Raw genomic sequence first — 26,250 nt, forward strand, 5'->3', positions numbered from 1 at the left:
TCTCCTCCCCATTTAATTAGTGCAAAGGATACTTGCCTTCAATTTCAGATTAACTGTACCAGCTGTGGATTTGAGGTACTTGGTTGGTTTAGTTCCTACCCTGTGGGATAAAGTGGCAAGAATGTGGCAGGCAGTGTTATTGGTATCAGCACAGTTCTGTAACTGAGCTTCAATAAATGTGTATTTTTGTATCTGTGTTGTGTTTTATGGCACTATTAAGAAATCAGCATCTTTGGTATTAATGGCCTAATTGGGCTGGCCATACTGTAATTCAAATTCAGATAGAGTAATTCAGGATGGATTTATTTTGCATTGTAGATCACAGGTTAGTTTTTCAAACGTATTTCATTTAGATATTGCAGATTGAAAAAAACACCAATATTTTTACCATTGATTATAATACCCATGACTAATTTGAGTGAAATCTTGCAATTTTTGGCTTGTCATCAAAACAAAACATAGTGAGAAAGGAAAAAAGCAAAATCCATTGTCTATGAATTTATGGATACAATCATACTGAGTACATAAACAGCCATGCATGTATTATACAAATGTCAGTATTTTAGAAATATGATTAATCAATTTTGAGATTGTCTTCACAGTTTTGAAATGAGCCATGAAAAGTATCCAGTAAGCCTTGATACAAACAAGATTGAATGGGGAAGACCCTAGTGCCTAATAAGGGAAAGTAAAATAGCTATTTGGCAAAAAATATAACATTTTTTCTCTATGCAGTATGAAATTATACTGGAATTTGTCAGTTCCTGTAATTGACTTAATATAACAGTGATATAAATGGTTTCATTAATTTAAGGAATGCTTGTTGACATGGATTTTTTTTTTCCCCCAAAAGAAAATATATTCTTGTTGGATATATGCATCGGCACAATGTGCTGACAGCTAAGAAACTGAAAGTAAAAATAGCTAGTAACAAACTGGAGAGGCAAATGAAACAGATGTCTTAAAAGTAAAGAGGCAGCTTGGAGAATAAAATAAGAAAGCAAGAACAGCTATTACTTAATTTTTTTGCCAATATTTTCTGAGTAGTTGAGTCTGAACAGTTGTATTGTTCTGTCACTGTAAGAAAACTATGCTGATACAGATTCAGATATCATAGAAATAACATTAAAAGACAGCAAATAGGAAAACAGAAAAAAATTCAGAAGTAGTAAACTGAAAAATAATCTGCAGGCAGAAAAAATGTTAAAACCTGTTTTTATGATTCAGTTTTTTTAAAAAAAGAATATACAAAACCATAATTTTACTTTTTCATTCATGGATTGTCAGTATAAACAGCCCTGAAGCATACATTCAGCTGAGGGCCTCATAGGCAAGCATGTAAATACCTAAATAACTCTGTGTTAACAGGCTTCTGTTTTAATGGCATCCTTGTAAGCAGTATGTCTGGTTTCCTTGTGGGGTCTAGGCTGGTACAAGGTAATTTAATACAGACCTGATCAGTGGTGAAGAGAAGTTGATTTTATTAAGTTGTGTTTATGAAGTAGCTTGAAGAGCAGAACTGTACTATGAGGACATTTAATGTTTTAAACTAAATATAAAAAAGTACCCAAAATAACGGTTTATTTCAGTCAATTTTTCCTAGGCCTCAATTAAGCTTCCCATTTAGCTGACTTATTTGATTTTAAAATCAGGTTTAAAGTTAGTTTTCAGTGGTAAGTAAAGTTTCTGTCTTTTGCCTGAAATAGCCGAAATAGCATGTTCAAATTGTTGGTGAGTTCTGGAAACAGACTGACCTTTTTCTATTATCAGTACAACTGTGAAGGAGGGCATGAACATTCAGTATATCGTGTTAGTTAGAGGTTACATTCATTCTGGAACTACCTGGACACTGTAGTGTAAGAAGTAAGAAGGCCCTTACTTTGCAAGGCATGTTTCTCTAGATACTGTTTTTGCAGAGATAAGAACAATGGACACTTTACAGTGCTTGCCTTGGGAAACATACGTAAAAACTGTATCATTAAATTGAATTATGTCGTCACTGATTTACTCATTTATAGTATTTCTTGAATAAGAAGGAAACTAAATGTTTATTTTGTCAGACACTGTTAATATAAACATAATATTTAAACTTTGGAATAAAAAGATGACATGTGTCCTGTATTTTGTGGTGGAGGGTTTTAGTTAATACTGTTTGCTCTACTGGAAATGTCTTTAACATCAAACCTTTCACCTATTTTACAGATAAATACCATTTGACCTTTTTAAAATTTTGCACAAATGGTCTTGCTAAATATTCCTAAACAGCTTGTATTGAAATTAGTTGAAACTTCTTTCACTTTAATGTAAAATCGTCCCAGTTTTCTTAACCACAAAATCAATGTAAAAGATTCCACTGATCTTATTAAGTGCACAATAAGATCCATGTTTAAGAGGGCACACAGTACACCAAATGAATTAAATTTGCTTTTCTCAATTGTATTCTCAAATAACCTCATAAAAATTGTCTAAAGAGTAATGTGACATTACTGCAGGTTCATAGTTGAATGGAAAAAATCCTTTTGCTATTAACAGAATCAAAGTAAAAGAAATTGTTTTCAGGAGTGATTTTCAAAAGTTCCTGATCAGCCATGTTTCATGGAGATAGATGCACTATTTAAGTGTCCCTAGTCTCCGTAGTCCAAATTATCTAGCTGCAATTAAAAACTCCTTCCAATGTGAAACCCTCTTCTGTTTGGTGTTTGCCAAATATATGTAATGCAGTACCTGGAAACTAATAGATTAAGCAGTTTTTAAAGGTAAAAATCAAGGCAGTTTCACTGAAACTTCTGTTCAAGGGAAAAACCCTCTTACAGAATATGTTTATATACCACTTATATAGTGATTTTTTTATTATTAATTATTTTAGTTTTGTGTCTGTGTGTAACACTGTATCTCATGATTTAAGCAAAGGCTTCTGAAAGATTGAGGGTAACATCTTCTCAGAATTAAGATTTAGAATGTTCCAGTTCAGGACAAAACCAAATTTCAACTCAAGTCCTTCAAAAGTTATTATTTTCTAACCTTGCACAGCTCTTAATGTGTTTGCCTATAAGTCCTTAGTGTATTTTTTAGCATTGGCATTCCATACGTGAACTGCAGTATCATAAAATCCCACAAAAGTTCAGATGGTCCTCTTGAGGTCACCTGGTCCAATATCCTTCTTGATAAGCAGGGCAGCCTTGAAAGTTGGATCAAGTTGCTCTGGGCCTCCTGCAGTCCAATTTGAAAATCTCCAAAGATGGAGATCCAGAGTCTCTGTGAGAACTTGCCCCTATGTCTAGTCACTGTGAAATGTCTTTCTTCTTCCTCTTTCCGTAACCTTTGATTGTTACCTTTGTCCTTTTGCTGTGCATCTCTGAGAAACACCTGCCTTGTTCATCCCTCTATCCCCCTTTAGACAGTTGAACGGGTATCTGCAATGGTAATGCATCCTGTGGTCTCTTTGGCTGGCTGAGCAAGTCTGGCTCCCTCACCCATTCCTTGAATGCCATATGCTGCAGCCCCATAGTGGTCTTACTGTCCTTCCTCCAGTTTTATAGCACATGTGCCAGTTTGGTAATACCTTTTTTTTTCTGTGCTGAGGAGCCCAAAAGTGGCTGTGCTGCTCCTGGTGTAGTTTCACAAGTGCTTAATAAAAGGCTAAATCACTTCTCTATCCTTCTGGCTACACTCCTGATTTGGCCCAGTATCAAATTAAATTCAATCATTGCAAGCTCTCACCACTGACCCATATCCAACTTGCCCTCCAGGACACCAAGGCCTTTCCTTTTTTCTTTCCTTTTTCTTTTTTCTTTCTCCCCCTTGCAGAACTGTCAACTTCAATTGGTGTCCAGCCTTTTCCATTGCAGGAATATAACCCTCCAAGGGCCAGGCTGTTGTATCTGTCTTAAGCAAACTTTACGAGGGCTTTTTGGCTCATTTCTCCAACATGTCAAAGTCCCTCTGAAGTGTTCCTGTCCTACAGTGTAGTAACTACTCCCCCAAATTTGGTATCATCCACAAATTTGGGGATGGTGCATTCCATTTCTTCATCCAGGCAGTTGATGAAGTTGTTAAAATGTGTTCTTCCCTTGTTTTTAAGGGATAAAATTTAGATGACCAATAAAATACTTCTACCTTCCAAGAGATTCAGCAATTATTTTTCAGTAGAACATGAAAAATAGTAGGAGCAAAAGTTTAACACTCCACCAAACCCTAAAATTACATCCTTTACAGTGGTGGCAACTATTCTCTAATAATATTCATTTCTCCTGCATTCCCATTACTAAGATTTTGCCATTTTAAGGCAGCGAAATTAATATCTTTAGCTTACATTCAGCAGTGGGGAGATGCAGAGACCTTTTGTTTCTCTGAAAATTCTGGTGCAGAGGGACAGTTGGCTGTTGGCAGGGGCACTCTATGATCCTCTGCTGCCCTGTGAAGAAGGATGGAGCCTGGCTTTTCTCACTTTGCTTGTGAGGGGCACATACGCATGAATTTCGATTCCTAACCAAAATCTTGAATTTTGAGATGGGAAAGTTGAGTTATGAATCATCCAAGTGTGTGCAGTCGTGCATGGTTGTATAGAGCCTGCTGTAGCATGCTTCTTATCAGCCGCTTAAACCCGCGTGTATTTCACACACAGCTGCTGATATCAAATTGTAGGCTGCTTCTCTGGATTTTGCCATCTGTTTGAGATGCGTGTTTCAGCTGCATTCCAAGGCTGAGCTAATCTCCTGCAAAGACCCTTCCACCACCTCCAGCATTTTAGGACTGCAAATAATACTTTGCTTTCTGTCCTCTGGAGATTTATGCTTGTCCTCTCAGGAGCTAACAGGGCAGCATTCCACCCAGGCCTTGTTTTTTTCCTGAATCAAGCAGATCTAATGAAGCCTGTTCATAGTGCAGGGTCAGCATTTTGTGTTTATTCTTAGTATTTTCCAAGGACTCTATTATGTTAGGTAGGTCACAAATCTGACTTTTATAGCTCTTTACAAAAATATGGAACAGTATTGAAAAAAACCACAGAACTTATGTATGGTGTGGCACCCAGACAAAAATCTCCTTAAGTTTGTATTACATAGTCCTTCTACATTTTCCATCTTCTTGAGTATTTGTCATTATAGCTCTGTCAATGAACACTTGTAATAGGCAACAGGAGAGATCCAGTAGTAGAGGTTGTAGTCAGCTACAGTAATGCAAGGTGCTTTTGAGAAAGATGTGAAAAACCTCCTATCGGTAAGTTCTGGAATTGTCTGCCCATACTGTGTTTCTTGTATAATTTAGCAAAACTTTCAATATATGCCTTACCTGTGAGATTTACACACTTTAAAAAAATATGTGGGAAAAGCTATTGGAAGAAAATATTGTCTGTTGGTTCAGAAAAATTACATATGAAATTAAGAATAAATCCCATCTACCTGTGTCTATGTCCCTTACGTCTATACTAGATGGCTGGCATCTTTTCTCCCTCTTCCTCTAAGGTTCCTAAATAAGCAGCAAACATTTATTTAAAGGGGTGGCCATGTCTGGTGTAGAGAATACTATGCACAGTGCAGGAATATTTTAGTTCCTCCCTCCAGGTGGACTTTCAGTTTGGGATTTTGTTGTTAGGTTTTAGTGTCCCATTACAAATGTAAAAAGTGTTAATTCCATTTAGTTCTATCTTTAACTGTGAGTAGCATCTCCTTTTTGTTTTTCCTAGAACTAGCAATCCTTCTGTCAAGATGTCCCTATTTTCAGTGTCAAGCATTTAGTATAAAGATTAATTCAATTTCTTCTGGAGAAGAGCACTGTAGAATTTTGTTCTGCAGTTGGTTAGGAGATAACTTTGATAAGGATGGGTAAAGAGAAAGGTCTTAAACTTGGCAATGCAGCAGCTGGCTTTTTCCACTTTGAAAACTGAGTATGTCACTGCCTTGATAGATCTAGCTTTTAATTCCCTGGGAATTTCTCTTTTAACTTTGTGAGAGGCTAAAGTTCCCCCAAAGGTCTTGACTTTCTTTCACTGTAGCTATTGAAGTGTGGGATAATTGGCAGGGGATACTTTTTCCAATGGCTGGCTTGGTTCTCTTTCATGTTTGATAAATATTATTAAAGCACTTTTTTCTGCTCATTTCTCTTAGCTGTTAGGAGGTGGTTAGATACCTGTTCTTAGGAAACTGTGTAATTTTGACACAGGCTATAAATGCTAGCTCTTCATTGATATAATGAAGGTAATTGCTGTGTGCAGCACCTAACATTTGACAACACAAAACCCATTAATTAAGAAATGATACTTTAGAAAGCTGTAATTTTAACCAAGAGCTCCAGAGTTGCTTGTGCTATCCAAGGTGATTTCTCAGTAATTTCCCTCTGCAGCTGCCTGTGGATGATCTTATTTTCTTTAAAATCCTCTTTTGGAGGGTATTTCTGCTACTTTTCTTCTCAAAGCATGTAATTGAAAATGTGTTCTAATGTCACATTGCTCTACAGCCTTCCCATCACAGACTTTGTACTGAATTGTACCGTGCTTAATTGCATAAAGAAAAATGTGGCTATTCTAAAATGCTTTAAAATCCATACAAAACAGAATGTAAAAGAGTTCGTGTGACCCTGTTGTATTGTGTAGCTGCAAAAAGCAGGAAAATTTATTTTAACCTGAGAACAAATTTGAAATCAAAGCAGCCAGTTGGAAGGAATTTCTGGAGTAATATATTTGATTTAACATACCTGTGAGCCCAGTGCATGGATTGGGATCTCATTGTGCTAAGTATGTTGGAAGAAAAACTGGTCTCTGCCCTTTGTATCTTGGTGAGAGGTCTCAAATGCATAGCAGTACAGGGAGGAATACACAAAAGCAGTGGTAGGAGATTAGTGCAGTCAGCTTTCAGTTGTCCCGTGTTGCTTGTCTGAACTACGTTGTGCCAGAGATGCAGACACCTCTTAGAGGCACCTGACATGGCAGGTCCTGCACCGTGCTCCGTGGGCTGCGAGGGGATGAGGAGCACAATGGAAAGGCATCTGCTTGCTCAGAATTAGGTCATGAATCATGAGGTGAGAGCTGATCCATCCAGGTTTATTAGCTTCAACTCAGTACTGGCCTTGACATACCTGCATCGCTTCCTGTAGAGAAATTCCTGTGTTGCTATGATGTGCTCCTATGTCTTAGGTTCTCAGGAATTTTTTAGTGTAGGTATCCTGTTCAACGACTAGGCAATAGATTGTGATCTCAGCAGTGTAATTACTGTAATTACTGTTAAGTATTTACATTTTTTTCATCGTTTCCTTTTGTATTTTAGAGGTGTCATAGAAAGGGAGAGATAATAAGAGGAATTTGAGGAAGGTCAGTCAGGTAACTAAATAGATGTTTGTGGAGTGTCCCTTCAAGCAGAAACAGTGGCATGGGAGAAAACATGAAAATGCATGACTGCATGGGGACCCCATGCACCAAATGCATGTGACCCCATGGGGAGGGGACACAGCACCCTAATATTAGAGAAGGGATAAATGGGACTCCAGTTAGGCTGTGAACGTCTTTGAAAATGAAAGTGATTTTTGTTGTTGTTCAATGTAGTAAAAAGAAAAGCAGCTTAGAGAGTCCAGAGATGAAAGATTTGTGGTTGAAAAGAGCATCATTAACAGCAGCATTCACACTGGATGGGGAGCAGGCAGGACTGCATTTAAGGTCAGAAAGGAGAATGTTTCAATGACTAAAGCATGATATAAGAACTTAGATATGGATTTTAGAGATGATAGGCAAAAAGGGTCTTTAGATGTAATCAGATTGCACCTGTGAGAGAACAGATGACAACAACTATTTTATGTATGTAAAAGTGATGAGTAGTTTGGGGATGGTTCCCTAGTGATGTAAAACAGACATTAAAAAGCATGAAAAAGCAATGCTATGCATGGTAAAGTAACAAATTCTGGATGCTGTCTGATGAATGAACATTGTAGTAATAGAATACAGGGTTAAACCTTTAAACTTGAGTGTTCATGAGGGGACCACTAATTGTTATTTCACTTAATATCATAAAAGACAATGATGTTCAGCTTGTCTACAGTAGTTATAAATGACATTTGGAACATATCTCAAAATATGAGGGTGCATATGTATGTGTATATATACATGTATATGTACACTGTGTGTGTTTGTGTATGTACATATATACACATGTATATATACATATCATATATAGAGAGAGACCAAAACATTTATGGGAAAAGCAAACTTAACATAGGTGGAAAAGTTGACAAGCTTTTAAGCATACAGCTTCTTAATCTGCTGAAGAGTTTCTGTACCTGAAAGCTTGTTTCTTTCCAACTCTGTCACTTGGTCTAAAAAAAAATATTTGTTTTCTTTTAGACCATATGGATTCCTAGACAATCTTGGCTATGACAGTATTGCTTCACAATGTGTGTTTGATCAAAATAGCAAGCAGCAGGGAACTCAGATTACTTCATTTTTAATTTCATTTACCTAATGGAAGATACTGCTCTCCCCACTAAAATAAAGACTGTAATACATGGTCTAATTACATAAGGTTGTTTTCCTTCATGCTGCCAACTTTTTTTCCTTTGTATAACCACATGTGTCAAGAATTTGAGAAAAGAGTAGTTCTCCAGTGGTACAGAACTGACGTGGAGACTTTGTGTGAGAATTCACAACTATTAGAATCCATAAGACTAAGCTAAGGTGAAGTCTTTTGGGAATGGTTGACCTTTCTTCTTTAACTGTCAGTTTATATTCGGTTTAAACCTAAAGCATATGTCTCCTTTTTCTAGTCTTGTACCTCCTCTTTCTTTGATTGCCTGCCTCTTGACCTGCCATCTTTCCCATATGGATGTTGCATCCCTGTAAAATATTTATCTTCCTTTTTTTCCCCTCTCTGGAGTAATTTGTATTCTCTCCTAAGAAAGCAGACAGGGAAGATGAATGAGTTTGCTCTGTAGTGTGCAAGTCTGAAGAAAGATGGTAAATCTTTGGGTCAGCCGTTGAGGTAAATTTAAGAAAACTGAGGCACTGACTGGGTTGATGCGGTTAAATTGGAGAAATCCAAAGTTTAACTGTCCCCTTAAGGAAAGGAGAATTGTATTGTGCCCCAGGCTTCTGAAACAGAGCTTAAGGTAGAGGTGTTACTGCTGCAGTTCTATTAATTTTTCTCAGTTTATAAGTTAGTTGAGCAAAATTGCTTAAAAATTCTTCTTTCTGCTAGTTTGTGCTTATAAAAAAAAGCACTGTTGCAATGCTCTGTGTATTTGTGTGTGTGTGTGCGCACGTGCATCTGTTTACATGAATAAGAGATTCTCTTCTCTAATGCTTACCTGTAACTTAAAATATAAGGCCAAAATAAAAAAGGATATGCAGTCATTGCTATTATATTGCTATTTCCAATTATTACCAGTGTCTCAAATTTTTCTACTTGACTGAAACATGGGGTGTTTCTTTTTCCTGAAAGTTTCACCACATGTAAATTTTATGGCAGAAAAAACAGTAGCAGGAAGAGCAGAGGGGAATTCTGCCTTCTTTGCTGCTTTCCCCTAACCCCTACCCCAAAGCCATACTCTTGGCATTTCTTTCTGTTGTGAGTGAGCTTGCATGTTTTGATTTACAGAAGCCTGTGTGAAGGGTGAAATGAGTGTGATTTCACTGGTCACATCTGTTTCAAACGATCTGCTGCAGTTCAGCAAATAGCAGTCTGTACTGAGATTGTTACTTTCTTTTTTGTTCCAACTTAAACACCTATATAATTTCATTTACCCTTTAAGTTGTGAGAATATAGGGAGTATGAAATGTGCTACTAATTGGGTAACAAAAATCAAGACTGCCTATGTAACCTTGGTTCTTCCTTGTTAAATATATGCCTTGTATGGCCAGATTTCTTTCTCAAGTACATAGATATTCAGTGTTAACACTCGTGTAATTGAAAGCGAAACTGTCCAGAGTATTTAGTTACATGACATTTTTTCCTCCCAAGGGGTCCCTGATAGATCAGGGTGCATGACAGATAGCATTCAGTGAATGAGGCAGCTGCTTAATTTTTGTCATTGCTGTTCACTGCACAGTCCCTCTGAAACCCTGCATGTTGCAAATTCTTCCATTAATAAAAACTGCATTCTTTCCCTGCAAGTCCTTTTTGGCATACTTGAAAGTCTCACAAATCTGAATCAATGTGCTGGAAGTATTATACCTATTTACTGGATGAGGAATTGAGACCCAGTGACCTTCCCAAACCAGGAAAGAAATCTCCATCAGAACCAAGCTTTATCAGTTCCAGTCGGGACTTAAAAGTAGTCTAGACCTGTTTATTCATTTAAAATCTGACCTTTTTATCTCCAATTATGACTTGACTTGGTTCAGCCAGGCCATCTCCTGCCACTCATATTCTGTATGCAAACTAATTTCATATGCTTTGTAGACTGTGAAAAGAGTGATGCAAGAATCCTGAAGAAGCAAACTGTATCTGATCATGTAATCTGATCGTGTTAATCCTGTACATCACTCAGACTTTCAGATTTAACTATAAGATACTTCTAATGTTGTCTTTTTTCTTTTTTGTGTGTGTGTGTATCTTGACAAGAAAGACTTCTATGGTTGTAGGTCTATAAGAAAGAACAAATGTGTGATTTAACAAGTTCATGATTTTATTTTATTTTTTTCAAATAAGACTATAGTAGCCTTATTTCCAAAATTCCATGGGTTTATGTTGTCCAAGAAAACAATTTAGTAAACTGAAGGAGATGCAGCACAGTTCGAATAAATATATTGTTAATGGTTAACATTCTTGTTAAGAAATCTGTTTCTATAGTAACTGCTGCAGATTGTCACTTCCTCTAGCATTTGGAATAGTACCAAAGTGAATTTAACACTGATGCTGTGAGGGACAAATCCTATGAGAGCTGCAATAGATCACTGCTAGCTTTATTTGGTAGGGAGATGTATGAACAACATAGTTCAGTAACCATAGATGGTGTTTAAGAACTATTTCTTCCTACCCTTTATTCTAATGCTCTGTGTGCATTTGCTTTTTTTCCTTCTATACAAAGACTAGTCCTCGTTTGAGTCTTATAACAAGGGCACGTAAAATACATAGGTATGCTTATGATTTTAAGTTTAAATGTGTGTGCGTGTATATGCTACTTAAATGTCTGTGAAGAGATTCACCACGTGTGATTTTCACTAATAAAGGGAGAGCTAACATGGGGCAAATGTGTATGGCTCAAGCTTTAAAACAAAGCCCAGGTGAGTTTTAAAGAGTGTGTTTGTCTTATATTGTACTAGCCCTGTGTCTTCTCTGAAACACGGTGAAGGGACATTTTTCTTCTGCTTATAGAATTGTGTATCCTCAGATGAAGTGAATGATTTCAGTGGCTATGTATTCTGTTTCAGTGTATGTTTGCATCTGTTTTTGTCTCTTGAGTTGAGACTGCACTGAGAAAACTCCTGATGAAGTGAAGGCTGAAACTTTTTTACGGGGAGGGGAAAAGGCTTCAGAGGAGATACATCTTTTTTTTTTTAGCAACCACAATTTGGATGCTGGTATAGTTCTGAGAGAAAGAGAACTTTGTTTTTGCAAGTTTGTGGATATGCATGCAGTGAACACTTGGAGATGTTACAGAAACATTCTTGCTTTATTTCTTTCGAGATGGATGAGATAAAAGGCAAAGACAGAGTGATTCTGGCTCTGGAGAAAGACCTTGGTGTCCAGGCAGGCCATACACAGAAACTGCTCCTTCAGAAAGAGGCTTTGGATGAACAGCTTGTCCAAGTGAAGGAAGCAGAGCGATACCACAGTAGCCCTAAGAGAGAACTTCCTGCAGGAGTGGGGGATATCACTGAACTGATGGGAAGCCCGGTAAGAAAATTGTGTTTTCTTCAAATGTTCAGCACAGGATAATTGCTGCCTGGATGCTCACATTGTTTTTGTGGTTATTTTTTAAAATACTAGAAGGACTAATTCACAATAAATAGCCCTGCACTGCACTGTGATGGTGATTGGTGATTTAGAAACTCCTTGGATCTCTTGAATTTCAAAGAACGTTGAAAAATATGTGGATGTAGAACTTTTAGAATTTACATTGTGAGCTTCAGCTGCGAACCCCACTGTTTTCTTAGCTATTTATTTCATAACTTTAAGAATTATTTTAACCAATGACAAATAGATACTATACTTTTCAGAAACTGTGCCATATGATTTTAATGTCCTATGCACTAGATTTTTTTACTTTTAGCTGATAGTAATAAATCTGCTGAGAAGTAACCAGTAATAGGTGAAATATTATTTATCTAACTTTTTTTTTAATTGTTAAACCTTTACATACATTTCACAAGTAGATACTTTTCATGTAGTATATCATGTAGCATTTCCACAGGATGCTATTTTTCACTGTTTCAGTTAATTAAAATAAGTTTTCCAGGTATTGATGTAAAGAGTCTATTTTAAATTTACACAATCCAGTTGTTAAACCATGATATTAAATTTATGGATAGTAAAATATTTTTTAAAAGGTAATTTTATATATCTATATGTTTTTGATGTAAAGGAGCAGCATTTGGATGAACGAGATATGCGGAGATTTCAGTTAAAAATCGCTGAACTGAATGCTGTAATAAGGAAGCTGGAAGACAGAAATACTCTCTTAGCAGATGAAAGAAATGAACTGGTAAATTAATTAGTAATAACACAGATGGTGACTGGGAGGGCATCTTTATGGTAAAAGATTTAATGTTGGAAAGTCAGTGTTATAAATAATTTACAAATTAGTCCTGGTTGGACTCAATCAATGATATCTAAATATAGCATAGATTGCTATAGAAATTCACTTTGTGACCATAAAAGACATGGATGGACTTTTAAAATTTATTTTGAGGTGGCCATAATCAAATTGACTGGTAGCTTGCCTGTGGCACTGTGTAATGATGTTGAGTAAAACATGCATAATCTGTGCACTTAAATTACTCTATTAATCTTTTTGAAATTTGACATTGGTTTGTGACATGCTTATGCTAGCTAGGAGTTAAAAAAGCTTTCTTGTGCTGGAGATGAAAAATCTGCCATTACTCAAGGGAAATCTCTTAAGTAGGTGAAATTATCCTAGGAGAGTGATAGTAACTTACAAAATAAAGGATATGACAAGAATTTTAAGAATGAATTTTATTAGCCTGCATCTCTACTTGATTGTTTGTACTGCAGTTAACATTAAAACTCCATCGACTGCAATGGGAGGTGAGTTTTAACAATAAAAATATTTACATATCCTCATGTAATGCCCTGTTTCTAGTGGCAGAAGAAAAGATTTTTCGTTCTAATCAGATGGAAATTTTCCCTCAGGCAACCTATGTATCTGATTCTGAAGTAATGCTGTTATATATAGTGAGGGCAGAAGGGGAGGACACTCTTGCCACATGGCAGTCCTATAGATGAGTGAAGCATCTTCCTCCTTGCTTTGTCAGACTTCGCTCTTCATGTTGAGATATGAAGGCTTTGCTTTATGATAAAAGGGCATAATTCAGTTATGACTTCTCAATGATTACCTTTGAAATTTTCTTGTCCAACATTTTGGCTGAATCTAGATTAGTGAAGTCAATTGAACAACGCTAGACTAAAATTGGATGAATTGAGAACAAAATCGTGTCTTCTTCTTTAAACCTTTCCTCTTTAAATAGATGTATAGTCTAAACTGCCCTTTCATATGACAAAATTGATTCCTCATCAACAATTTAAGTTTCTTGGGGGTAAGAAAAACATGTGTTTTAGCCTGGGTACACTTCTCCATTTTTCCTACTTTGCCTAGGTGCTGAGTGTTTGTTGTTTTGGGTTTTTTTCCCCCACTTCTACTACAGATAGTACTACAGACTTCTACTTCTACAGTTAATTTGCTCTATATTCTCAAGGACATCTTGCCTTTTTTCAAGATTGCATTATATAAAGACAAGGTAATTCAGCCTTCTAATCCTTTCTGTGGATTTAAGTCATTCAAAACATCCCTGAAGAATGCTGAAGTACTGCAACATCTATCCTTCAGTGTCCCTCTAGATGGAGGACATGTATGGCTCAGTCAAGTGCTGTTGATGCTTGACCTAGAGGCATAAGAAATACATTTTGGAAAAGATATAGAGAAGGTTTTGTCATAGTGTGAGACAATAATACATAATATCAGTAAGCTCGTGTGGTTGAGCACTGTGAGAAATAATTTTCTTCTGAGAATGAAACAGAAGACCAAATACTCAGTGAAATTACCTCAGGAGAAAGATTATCTTTTTCCCATTTACAGTTAAAACTCAGTAAATTGAAAAATCTTTTGATAGGGAAAAATGATTTTTTTTTTACAAAGAAAACAGCTCAAGGATTAATGAAATAAAAGGAGTGAAATATTGAATGAATGCAAATGCAAGAAAGAGCAGTAATTTTCTTCACATAATTGTCTAACATCATTAAACCACAGGAACAAAATTGAGCAGCTTGAAAATGTCAGCAGAATGCTGAGATTGAATCTGTGCCCTCCAGCTAACTTTCTCATTGCTCTAATTACACATTAGATATAGGGTTTTTAAAGCAGAGTAGGAAGAGTTTACTCCTACTAAGGGACAGTGAAAATGACTATCCTAGAGACCTAGTTGCTTACAAGAAGCTTATATACAACAAAATTAGTTTATCAAGAAAACACTTTTATGGATCATCATAAGTGTTTTCCAAGAGCAACATCCAGTCAGGAGATCTAGTGTTTTTGTAGACTGCACAAAAATGCTATTTCTTTTTTGTTTGGACTCCTGTAGTTCTTAGTTCATCAGTAGTCTATATAAGATGTTACTTAACAAATGAACTAAACTTTCTGAATGAAGGAAGAAGGCAAGTGAAAACAAACATATTTCTTCTTTTCTGCAACTATAAACTAAAACACAGGTAACTTTGTTTCTTTGCCATTTGCAGCTGAAACGTTCTCGGGAGACAGAAAGTCAACTGAAGCCTTTGGTAGAAAAAAATAAGAGGATGAGCAAAAAAAATGATGATATGTTGCAATGTATCCAGAGGATGGAAGAGAAAATAAAAAATCTATCAAGGGAAAATGTAGAATTGGTAAGTAAATCATCTCTGACATCATGTTATAAGAACGCATTGCATACAGGTACTTTTGAGGTGGAAGTACTTGTGAGGCTTTCACTCTAATGCAGACATTTCACAGAATCATCTAGGTTGGAAAGGACCTTGAAGATCATCTAGTCCAACCGTTAGAGTCTTTCTGAGTCTTAAATTCATCCACTTCAACTGAATATTCGTACTCTAAATTCAGAGTGGCATGTGCTTTGTGTTGCATCAGTTTGCACTGATTAAGGGAAAGGATCACAGGTAGATAAAATGTGTTTGGAGGCTTTAAAAATGTATGACTAAAAGTCAGCTTTAATAAATGCTACTTTTTTGATTAGAAGTCATAACTGAATTTGAGTGCATGTGCCAAAGGCAAAGTCAAGTTCACTTGACTGCTAATTTTGTCCCAGACTGTGTTCTTTGACTCTGTTTTAAAATAACTTATGTGAGATATTAACACTGAGGCATACAGAATATCTAAGTTTTTTTTTTTGCTGGAAGAGGCCTGATGTTGTAGTGGAGTATGCACTGATGAGTCTGAAGAATTCTTGATTGCTACATCACACAGAATTTTTCTACTGTTCCGGTAAGACACTTGAAAATGTTCTTTATGTTTATTTTTTAAATTTTATTTTAATTTTTGTAGAAAGAGAAGTTATCTGCACAACCAACACTGAAGAGGCACACATCTTTGAATGATCTCAGCAGCACACGAGAGGAACAAGAAATTGAATTCCTTAGACTGCAAGTCAAAGAACAGCAGCATGTTATTGATGATCTCACAGTGGTAATGCTTATGACTGGTATACACACGTGCATGCACACACATCTATAGGAAAACTAAATATCTGAGAGCAGTATTTTAACTCCAGTTGTTGCAGTGATATAGAAATAGTTCTTTGGCATCAAAGGGTTCTTGTTATTTCTCAGTGACTGAACGAATTTCTTTGGAATGTGTATAAATCTCTGTATTATAAAATATTTACCTATTGTGAGTTGCTTGTGAAAATAAGTGCATCAGTCCATCCACCTTACTTACAAAATTGGCTGTCAACAACTGAAGAACTTTCAGGAGAGGACACGTTTCAAAACTTAATGACTGAAATGTGTTGAATGTAGACCCTGGTGCAAACCCAATCACTCTCCTGATCTAGAAGTTCTCCTAAAAGAAAGGAACATGCAGGATGGCATTTGTTTCATCTAACTAAGCATCTCTAACTGAGCTGGCCATACTAGCTGTCTTTATAACAAATGGAGACAAATATGCATGATTCATCCAAACAAAGGTAGCAGAATATTTTAAGATTAGAATTGCACAGCTGCTACCCTCTGACTGTGAAGACCTCTTAAGATGATGCTCACAGATGTTTGCACTGTTTGATCAGGACTGTTTTGAGTTGTGTTAGAGTTGTCTAGTGCTATTTAATGCAATGTATGATACACCCTTTTGGTGCTGGCAGAAACGACGTATCATTGCTGAGAGACCCCTGTCCTTCTGGAGCAGCATCTGGAACCCAGGCAGACTATTCTAAAGCATCTCAAATGGCACTACTTGCTGCTACAAAATAATAAAACAAATTTAAGATGATTCTGTGTAAACAAATTAATTCAATACAACATTGAAAATAAAAATAGAAGATCCAAAAACATAAACTAACAAGATGTATTTATTGCTCTGTCTGGAGCACTGTCTCTATTCTTGGCAGTTCCTCTGAGATTTTGACCCAGAATTTCTCTCTGTAATCAGTGCCAAAGATTGATGTCTGCATGCATTTCCCAGTGTCAGTGTTACAAGAGTAGGATGTTCCTCAGACACTGTGATGTAGGGTCTGATTCACAGAGCAGTGCTGCTTTACCTTTCAAATACGACTGTACAGGCAGATACTATGACATGATATTAAATTCTCAGTATACAGCAGGTACAACCTCATATTTCAGTGTAAAGTGGATATAAAAGGACTCTCTTTTTACTGTCTCAGCAAGTAATCTGAGAAAATATATTGTATCCTGACTTTGGTTAACTAGTATTAACTTCTGTTTAGTGTGAAAGTAAAATAAATAAATATTTTAAAATATGGTTTCATTTTTGCTTTGTTTCCTATTTACAGATACTTCTTCACTCACAGAAATAAGTGAAATTGTTAACTAGGGTACTGCTTTGGTTGGCAGTACAAACTAATTGGTGTTTTGCCTTCAATATGAATGCAGTGGGATTCTGCACTTCCATTATGCTTTTTAGCTCTCTTTTCTGGCTCAAACCACACCTCTACAGAATACAAATGTATCATAATTATCAAGAATGACCCACATGTCACATATTTGATTAATACAAAAGTAATCAGCTTAACTCCAGCTGAGACCAATATGATACACAGAAATAAGAACAATAGTTTTAGGCAGTAAGGTTGTCTGAGTTGATTAACAGTATTGTTTGTAGGATATCTTTGATGCTGCTGAAACCATATCAACTTGAGTTCTCCCACAGCAGCAGTGTTCTGGTCAGTTCTTAAAATGAAAGCTGTCAAGATAAACTCAGATGACTGCAAAAGTTGCTAGTGATTCAGCAAATGGTGTTTTTTAATTGACATTATTATTGTTCTGGTATCTTGATGTAATATTGACAGTAAATTGACAGTAAATTAAGCAGTCTTCTTACAAGGGAGTAAGAAGACAAGGAAGTGTTTGTTCAGGAAAGTCCAACTGTTTGGACACCTGCCTGGGATGCAGGAGACCCAGGTTAAAGCAGGGACTGTGCCTTAACTGGGCACCTGAGGAGAGAGCATTTTTCTCTGTGTAAGAATCATCTGTGTGGTTTCAGCTTTAGCTTAATATTTTGTGTTACATTACATTACATTACATTACATTATTGTGAAGCTTGAAATACTTGCTTCATTCTACCTTGGCAGTCATTACTTTTCCTTATTTTGAAAACCACATGTATTAAAGGTGCTATATAAGTTGTTGTGCTTTTCTGAATTATTTCGTATTTTCCAAAACTTCATTCCTGGAACAATGTTCTGATAAAGATAAATTATTTTATTGTGATTTCCACTGGGAGCTTCCTTTTTGTCCAGTTTCGGAACTGAAACTAAAACAAATAACTCTGAATAGAATAATACCACGCAGTGAGCAATAACTGCTAGAGAAGCACTTGGAACTGCTATCATTCTTTTAAAAATAGAGGTGCTGCAAGCAAAGACACAGAGCTAAGGGAAGAATCAGCAAAAAGGCAAGGAGACAGATCACCTGCTTCCTGTGTTGTTGGGGTTTATTTGGCTTGTTCCTTTGCATTTTTTACCTTCTTTTCCTCCTCCTTTGGAATTCACAGCCGTATTCTTGAACTTAAATGTTCATAAACCCTGCATTTGCCCAGTTACAACCTCCTCCTGTTATGATATAGTTAATTGTGATCTTGTTCCAAAGTCATGGTAGAAAAAAGACATCAAGTTGACACAGCCTTTGGATTTGAGACTTTTACCCTACAAGGAGAAGTCACATGTAACACTATATCTGCATATGCATGCTTGTATATCAGAGTATGCCTGATATAATGACTTGTAATTACTGAGGCTGGACTTATTTTTCGCTACCAACATGCTGCTTCAAGATGGTTGAACACCAGAGTGAGAATGTGAATTCTGTTTCCATAGTGAGCTTCTTGGTAAAAGAGTGAAAAGAACTGTCAGATATCTGTGCCCAGTACTTAACAAAGCCTTTTCTTGCCAACTTCCCATCAAGTGTGTAAAGTATATGGCTGAAGGTTTGTTTGCTAAAGGGATAAAGCTGCAGTACAGCGTGGTGTTATATCAACATGGCAATATTTAAAAGCATAAAGACATTGTCTTTTTGTTAGCTTTACCATAGGTTTTAAGAAAATGTTAATGATATTTCTTTGTGTTAGATATATCTAAATGTTTTAGAAGAAATCCATACCAAAATGTTCTCTTTCCTTCTAGGAAAGGGAACGGTTATTGCGATCTAAAAAACAGAAGAGGAAAAGTCTGAAGCCTCCAAAGGTGAGCAGACCTTTGGTTTTCCATGCATTTCTGTTGTTGCGAACAGTGCTTGTTTCAAAAAGTGCTTGCAATTAAAACTCTACTTAAATTAATGGCAAAATTTCATATAATTCTCCTGTTTTCTCTGGTGAGCGCTTACTAACTTTTTCTTAGGATAATTGAGGAGCAGCAAGTTTTGTACTGCACACAAGTAGTGGGTTTTTGGGTTTTGTTTTAAACAATGTAAATACACTTTTAGCCACTGTGGCCTAAATATTCAAGTGTCTTGAGGCCTAAATGACATAATGACTTGAAACAACTAACATTTCAAAGGACAAATACTCAGTCCTTTTTAAAGAAAATACACCCTTTAAACTACTCATACCAAGTTACTTAATTGTAATTGAAAGCTGTAACTCATGCTAGTCATGTTATCAAAATATTTCTGTATGTGATACATAAATAGTAAGATTCTATATTTCTCTAGTAACTGTTTTGCTCTAGAATGCAAAGTACAAGAAAAAAATCTAGATTGTAGAAACAAAAAATTTTTCCTTCAGAGTGTATCTTTTGTGTTTATTGTAACATGTGCTTAAAGTAGTTAATTTTGCTGAACAGTGTTTTCTGTGAAGTTGAGCATTAGTAGCCTGGAGTGTGTGAGGGGAGGAGAATGGGGTAAGAGCGGAAAAAATGGAAGTGGAGAGGGGAGAGATGATTGTCATCTATATGTAGCTTAAGATGCATTCTGTCATAAATGGGTGCTTGTTGTCAGTGTGTTCTGCATAGTATATTCCCAGTGACCTCCAGGTGGTGCTTTTTTTATTGCTCTGCATTCTGTAATACATGTATTCTGAAAGATTTAACCTTTGGGGTTCTCTGTTTCAGCGGTAACTTCTTCAAATTATGCTTCTAATATTGATGTGTCTTTTACATATGAAAAAGAAAAATTCAGAATAACAATAAACTTTGCATTTTTCTGTTATGTAATGGAAGGCTGATAGATGCCAAATATATTTACAGTAATCCTGAACCATTCTTTCTTGGTGTAGTATACTTGGAAGTTTGTGTGTTGAGACTGAGTTTAAAAACAGGACATAAAATTAAATATATATGTATATTTGATGCTATCTCCTCAAAGGAAAAGCAGGACTATAAAACAAAAACAAGTGATAAAGAGGGAGAAAGTTGTGAGAGAAAGGTGAATGGGATTATGTATACTATCTATACTCTATATACTATACTAGTTGTTATATAACTATACATATATAGTTTCTAAATGTGCTAATTCCTTAAGGAAGGAAAGAAGTCATCAATAATATATTTATTAGTGTCCTATGACCTGCCATCTTCTAAAGCTGTAGGCTATTCACATGTATATGCAGTGTTGACTTGGAGTTTAAACACTGTTGTTAGCTTCTAAAAATCCAGTGCTGGCATACAGGCTGGTTTCCTTCCAGGTCACCTGTGTGTCCTGTGAGGATCAAAGTCCTCAAAAGCTGTGTTTCCCACAGTTTTCCAACATTTTTTTAACTTAAACAATCTATATAGAATGTGCTGCTTACCCAGATGAGCTGTTTGGATTGTACCATCTTCATCCTCTCTATTGTTACAGCCTATCTCAGGAATTCAGATGAAAACAGCAGAATTCATCTAACTATGCATTTGCAATGCTTGGGTAGATGTCATTAACGGAGGTGAGATATAGACATCTCACTCTGGACAGAATGGTAACATTATGTGATGATTGTTCTCTGGAAGTAGATATCTAAACAGGCTATATGAGTTTTGTCCTAAAATTGCCTATTTCTCTCCATAGACTATAAAGGCAGTCTAAGATGAGTTACTCTATATATAGACATGTACATTGCAGATATTTCTGTCTATGATCTGTGCAGGATTTTTATATTATACAGATGATAAACTATATATAATAGTAGATGAAATTATGGGTGTATCTGTCCTATCCAACCACTTGGAGAAGTTACTGATGTAAATCTTTGACTTTGCTTTTCTAAATTTCATTAAATGTAAAATTAGCACTAGCACAATGAATCGTCAAGTTGGGCTGTTGGAGTTTGATCTGTTTCCAGCTGTGCCCCACTTCCCTTGACAAAGTTGAAAAGGAAATAACTGGTGAGAATTAGGTCTCATGAATGTGGTCAGATAAGCTCCGACTAAAAGGTATAGAAAGGTTCCTTTTCTGTTCTAATAAACAGGAACTTGGTGCATGGGGTGAAGACTTACATTCATGACTGTTGCAGCTTCTCCTAAATGGGTACTTTTACACTCCAGATTCCTTAATATTCAAGGTACTCTGACTAGACTGTGTCTGTGTTTCTTTTCTGTGTGTTTTCCTGACAGTGATTCCTGTTAGCTGGAACAGAATCCATGGCATGCATTTCTCCATCTTTTAAGACAGCTTGTGTGAATGGTCTGTCAGGCTAGTCCAGCAGCCTTTACAGCCCCATTGAGCCCAAATAACATCAGCTCAGAAGCTTTTGAAAATACCAAGGATTTTTTTTTTTTTTTTTTTTTTTCTTCTTGCAATTAGATGTCTGTTATTTCTGGCTCTGTAGGCGCACTAGGTTACTGTTGCTAGTGTAGCTTTGATGGAGCACTCTTTTAATTACCAAGGGGCACAGGAGTCTATAGAACAGTGCTGGCAACGGGCTCAGGTTCCCCAAGGGAAGGAGCAGCATAGTGGGATGAGCCTTTATAACCTCTGTGATTGTGAGATGTTTAGATGAGTAACATAGTGACTCTGTATAGTCAGGTGCTGTAGGATCATTTACTCTGAAGTGAAGCAATCTAAGCTAATAGAGATTTTTTTTTTTTTAAAACGATAACATGCCACTGAACTTATTAGGAAAAAGATGTACCAAAAGTGAACCTTTCTTCTCTGTTTAAAGCATGCTTTTTTCCTTTTTTTTTTTTTTAATTTCTTTGATTTTGTAGTTTTTTTTTTCATTTTTGGTTTTTTCCAATCTTGGTAGTGAAATAACCAAGAAACTCTGGAAACAGTCTTTTTGGGGTTTTCTTTATTTTTGATGTGTAGAATGGAGTTACAGTGATTCCATGGCTGTTGGAGTCATTCATTTGAAAATAAGGCATAATTGCCCATTTTATTTGGCAACTGCAGGACTCTACAGATTTGTTTCTTTATTTAAACTTTAATAAATAAGCTGTATTTGTGATAGTGGAAAGCCTGCTCACTGGTGTGATGGAGTTCATATTTCTTGTTTTATATTTTTCTTTTTTTATCTGCCTCTGTGCTTTGGTGTGCCTGTATTTTTCTGGCTGCCAAGAAATGACATATAAGCATGAAGGTAAGAAGTTACTGATTAGCTCATCCAATTGCATTACAAGGAAATTAATCTTGGACCATTTTCATCATGTTAGATTAATTACTTAAAAACATGATATTTAAATGTAAAGTGAAACTACTTTAGCAACAGAGAAATCTGATTATTTATGTGTAAGTATATCTAATCCAAACCATTAAAAATGAGGGTATATTGAAATTTGCATAGAATAGGGTCTGTGTGTCACTATTGATTTATAACATTCTAAACTTTGATGTTTACTGAGCACCATAATTCAGCAGAAGCACTAATACTTGAGTTATAAAGACCTAATGCATAATTTTATTTTAAAATTATGTGAAAACATTGGTATAAATCCACATGAAAAATACTTGCTATTAAATGCATGACAGTAGTCAGTGGAAATTAGAATTTAAATCAGAAATTTTCAGCAATTTATATGACTATTTTCTCAGTTATGAGGTTATGATTTAGAAGTAACAAATGTACAAATCAATATAAAAGAATCTTTAAATTGTTAATTGACAATGTTCTCAGTTTTAAGAAAAGTCTGAATGAAACTTGAACAAAAATAGTGTATAGTTTCAAAAATCCAGTGAGTATTGTACATGTTTGCATATACTTTTAAAAAACCACTGTGATTCAGCTTTTGAGCTACATGTGGAATCTCCCTGGGACTTGGTGTATTTATTATGTCTTATTATTTATTACAGTGTTTATCAACAAACTTTGTATGAATCAGATGTCTTTTTTTTTTTTTTCCTTTTTTTCTCTCTACAGCTGTTCCCTTATCAGTTAATTTGTTCTGGGTTTGCTGTGAATCACTTCTTGTAGCTAATTGCTTTAGATACTATATGATCAACAGTAAAACCAGCTATTTTGTAGTTATGTCATGAAGCAATTCATACATGTGCAATTACACTGCATATACAATGGTTAAATACCTTATTTCTATTTCTATGGAAAGTATCTGCTCCACAAAATGATGAATGTACAGCTTCTCTAAAGAGGAAGGAGTCATTAACAATAAATAAGTCGTTCACTCATAACTCCAAATATTATAGGCAATCTGTATAACATTTAACAGCTTTTTACTTTTAACTTTCCATGAAGTGTTAGGCTTTTTTTAGTGTGATGAGAAATACTAATTCTCTTGCATAGTTTCCTCCCATCTAATAATCAAAAGATTTGTTTATTAATATATGCAAATTAGTTTTCCCTATACTTGCTACTAGTGAAATGTTTTAAATGCAGCTAGTATCTTTTGTCAAAATAATGGCATTGCTCTAAGTATCTTCTCAAACCTATATACATTTATGTAAAATCAAACTCACTGTTGTTTTGCTATTGTTTTTTCACTCTTGAAACAGTGTGTGCGAGTGTGTGCATGCAGGATTAAAGGATTAAGCTGAGTTATTTACAAAAGTGGCTGTAGTTTGAGGCAAAAAGCCCTTAGGTATGATAAGTCTTATTGTCAGTTTTAACTAAGCTGCTGCTGACCTTCATGGACAATTATATGATAACACTCTGGAGTTTTGCTCTCCATCTTTTAGAAGTCCCTTCTACCAGCCTTTTCAAAGTCAAGGCTTTACTCATTCACTTTGTCAGCCCTCAAGCCTATACTTTATTACAGCTTTTGGTTGAGCTTTGCTTAAGTGCATTTGTCATTTTTGAGGCCAAGTACCCTTGAAGCTTGAGGCATGGGCAGGGTCAGATGTTCTGCAGTCCTTGGAGTTGCTTGTCCTTGGCTAGATTTCTCCAAAGCATAGGCTAAATGTTCTGAGCCCCATCCACAGACAAGCTGGGCAGAAGAGCAGGATATAAAACTATTGGCATAAGAGTCTGCATGCAGCTTTGTTTTGGGTTTACTCTCAGCATCTTTGAGTAGAAAGTATCCACACTGCAAAAAGAGGATGTGGTTTTCATTAATGTCTTGGGTTTTGTTTACTTGCCATCACCTTCTTTACCTCCATAAATCTACCTTCATCTTTATGAAACTGTATCTGCTCATCAGTTTGGAGTCAGAGTTCCTCCTGCTGAGTTGACCTCACAACTCAAATTGTAAATTTGTTTGTCTTCCTCACAACCTGAAGGTAGCACCATTTCTTTAGCCCTAATTTCAACTTCCAATATTTACTTGTAGTATCATTGTTAGGTGATTGTAGGCTGAAAACAGTATTTACTGTGGGAGAAATGCTGGATGGGCAATCTCCCAAGGACTAATTACACCTCAGTTTTTGTGGTAAACCTTTGTACGTATGAGAGAAGTCTGAAACGTTTGTAATTCAAGTGTGAGAGAACACATTAGCTTTCTGGATAAGTCTTTATATTTCTAGAACAGAGCTTAGACCTTTTCCCTGTGTCCTTTGTTTTGTTAAGTAACACAGAACCGTGAACAAGCTGGTGTAGCATGTGAATGCTGGAGGAAAGAATTTATCCTAGGGGAGTGTTTGTCTTAAGCAGCTTAGACATAGCTCTGCCTAGTGAAAGCATCACAGTGCTTCCTAAACTGAGTAATGTGTCTTTAGAGGGTTTTAGTACTATACCTGCACTCATTTTCTTTACTTGTAGATACACTAAATAATAACTGTAGTGGTCTAGTAGCTTGCAAAAGGAAGCTTGTTTCTAAAGGTTGTTCAAAAACTCTTTGCCTTCTGTGCTGCATCATATTTGTCTGTATGGAAATGTATAACAACCACAGTCTATTTGGAAAATATGTGGCTAAGATGTGGCTTTTTTTTTTTTTTTTTGGGGGGTGCATATCATCCTTTCAGAAGGATTTTTTAGTAGAACCAGTTAGTTTAAACATGCAGTCTGAATTAATTTTTAAAATTGTTATTTGAAGTGCTTATCTGAAGTGAAGCAATTAGGTGGTTCAGAAGAGGATCTTGAAGCTATCTTCAGTAGTTTGAGTGGGATTAGCTATACTGTGAAACTATGATAGAGTTGTTTAGCTAATGAGTGATGAGTGTGACCTGGTGGACCATGGTAACGAGGGCTGCAGGCTGTAAATGGGGTGCATGGTGTCACGCATGCAGGCATCAAGTCACAGCTACGAACTTGATTTTATGGTACCACTTAATTCAAGATAAAGTATTTTGACTGTTGATGAGAGCTGTGCTGAGCCAAAAAAATACGTTAAGTAAGCATTATGAGGCTTTGTGAGAAAGTGAAGACAGTACTTTGTAGACATTCTGGAAGAATGTATGAAGTTAGATAAGTCTAGAAGACTGCAGTGAAAGGTAAATATTTGGAATTCATCATGTGATACGGCATTATAGATAAAATAAAACCTTTCAATATATTCCACTCAGCCAGTTTGGCTTTGATGAGATGGAAGATGTCTGTGTTCCTGAGTTAATAACAACTGATAACTTTTTTCATCCTTTAGGCCTTTTTAATGAACAAGGAAGGCTATTATCTTCTCACATACAACGTGTGGTTTATAGGGGTTTTTTTTAAAACAACAAACTGTGACATCAGGATCTGTGATTCAGCACCAAGCAGTGCCAAAAAATATAGAGGCGGATAGACAGATTTTCCTTCATCTTCTTAGAGCAACCCCTATCTACTAGCTTCCCTGTCTAGGATGCTTTATAACCTGACTTCATTTTTCCAGCAACACCCTTTTTTTTTTTTTTCTTTTCTTAATTTTCTTGCTCCTCTGAACTTGTGTTGGTTTATTTAAACACTTGTATGGTGTAAAATGTTAGGCTTTAAAGGTTAACTGTAAAACAGTTAACTTATTGTTATTTTGGAAGGAAAAATACTTGAAAAAGTGTTTTTCTACTTAAATGTTTAAGCAGTTTTTTCTTTTTTTTAAACAGCAGAATTTTCTATAGGAATCTGCTGCTTTCAGAGCATATGTTAGGAAACTGGTGGGAA

The 26,250-nt window shown here is 36.0% G+C and overlaps 2 protein-coding genes across 17 annotated transcripts in view; both read left to right on the top strand.

Moving 5' to 3' along the window:
* JAKMIP1 (janus kinase and microtubule interacting protein 1) overlaps positions 1-26,250 on the top strand; it is a 247,157-nt gene that overhangs the window by 88,081 nt on the left and 132,826 nt on the right. For all 16 annotated transcript variants that reach the window (XM_074865729.1, XM_074865741.1, XM_074865740.1 and 13 more), the window contains 5 exons: positions 11,607-11,816; positions 12,505-12,624; positions 14,892-15,038; positions 15,694-15,834; positions 19,004-19,063. In XM_074865729.1, coding sequence (XP_074721830.1) covers positions 11,607-11,816; positions 12,505-12,624; positions 14,892-15,038; positions 15,694-15,834; positions 19,004-19,063 — 678 coding nt within the window. The remainder of the gene's footprint in view (positions 1-11,606; positions 11,817-12,504; positions 12,625-14,891; positions 15,039-15,693; positions 15,835-19,003; positions 19,064-26,250) is intronic.
* LOC141942467 (uncharacterized) lies at positions 21,378-22,774 on the top strand. Its single transcript, XM_074865744.1, has one exon. It carries the CDS (start codon positions 22,263-22,265, stop codon positions 22,452-22,454), a length of 192 nt encoding a protein of 63 aa, XP_074721845.1. The 5' UTR covers positions 21,378-22,262; the 3' UTR covers positions 22,455-22,774.

Source organism: Strix uralensis, chromosome 4, assembly GCF_047716275.1.
Source record: "Strix uralensis isolate ZFMK-TIS-50842 chromosome 4, bStrUra1, whole genome shotgun sequence".
In the NCBI taxonomy this organism is placed as follows: Eukaryota; Metazoa; Chordata; class Aves; order Strigiformes; family Strigidae; genus Strix; species Strix uralensis.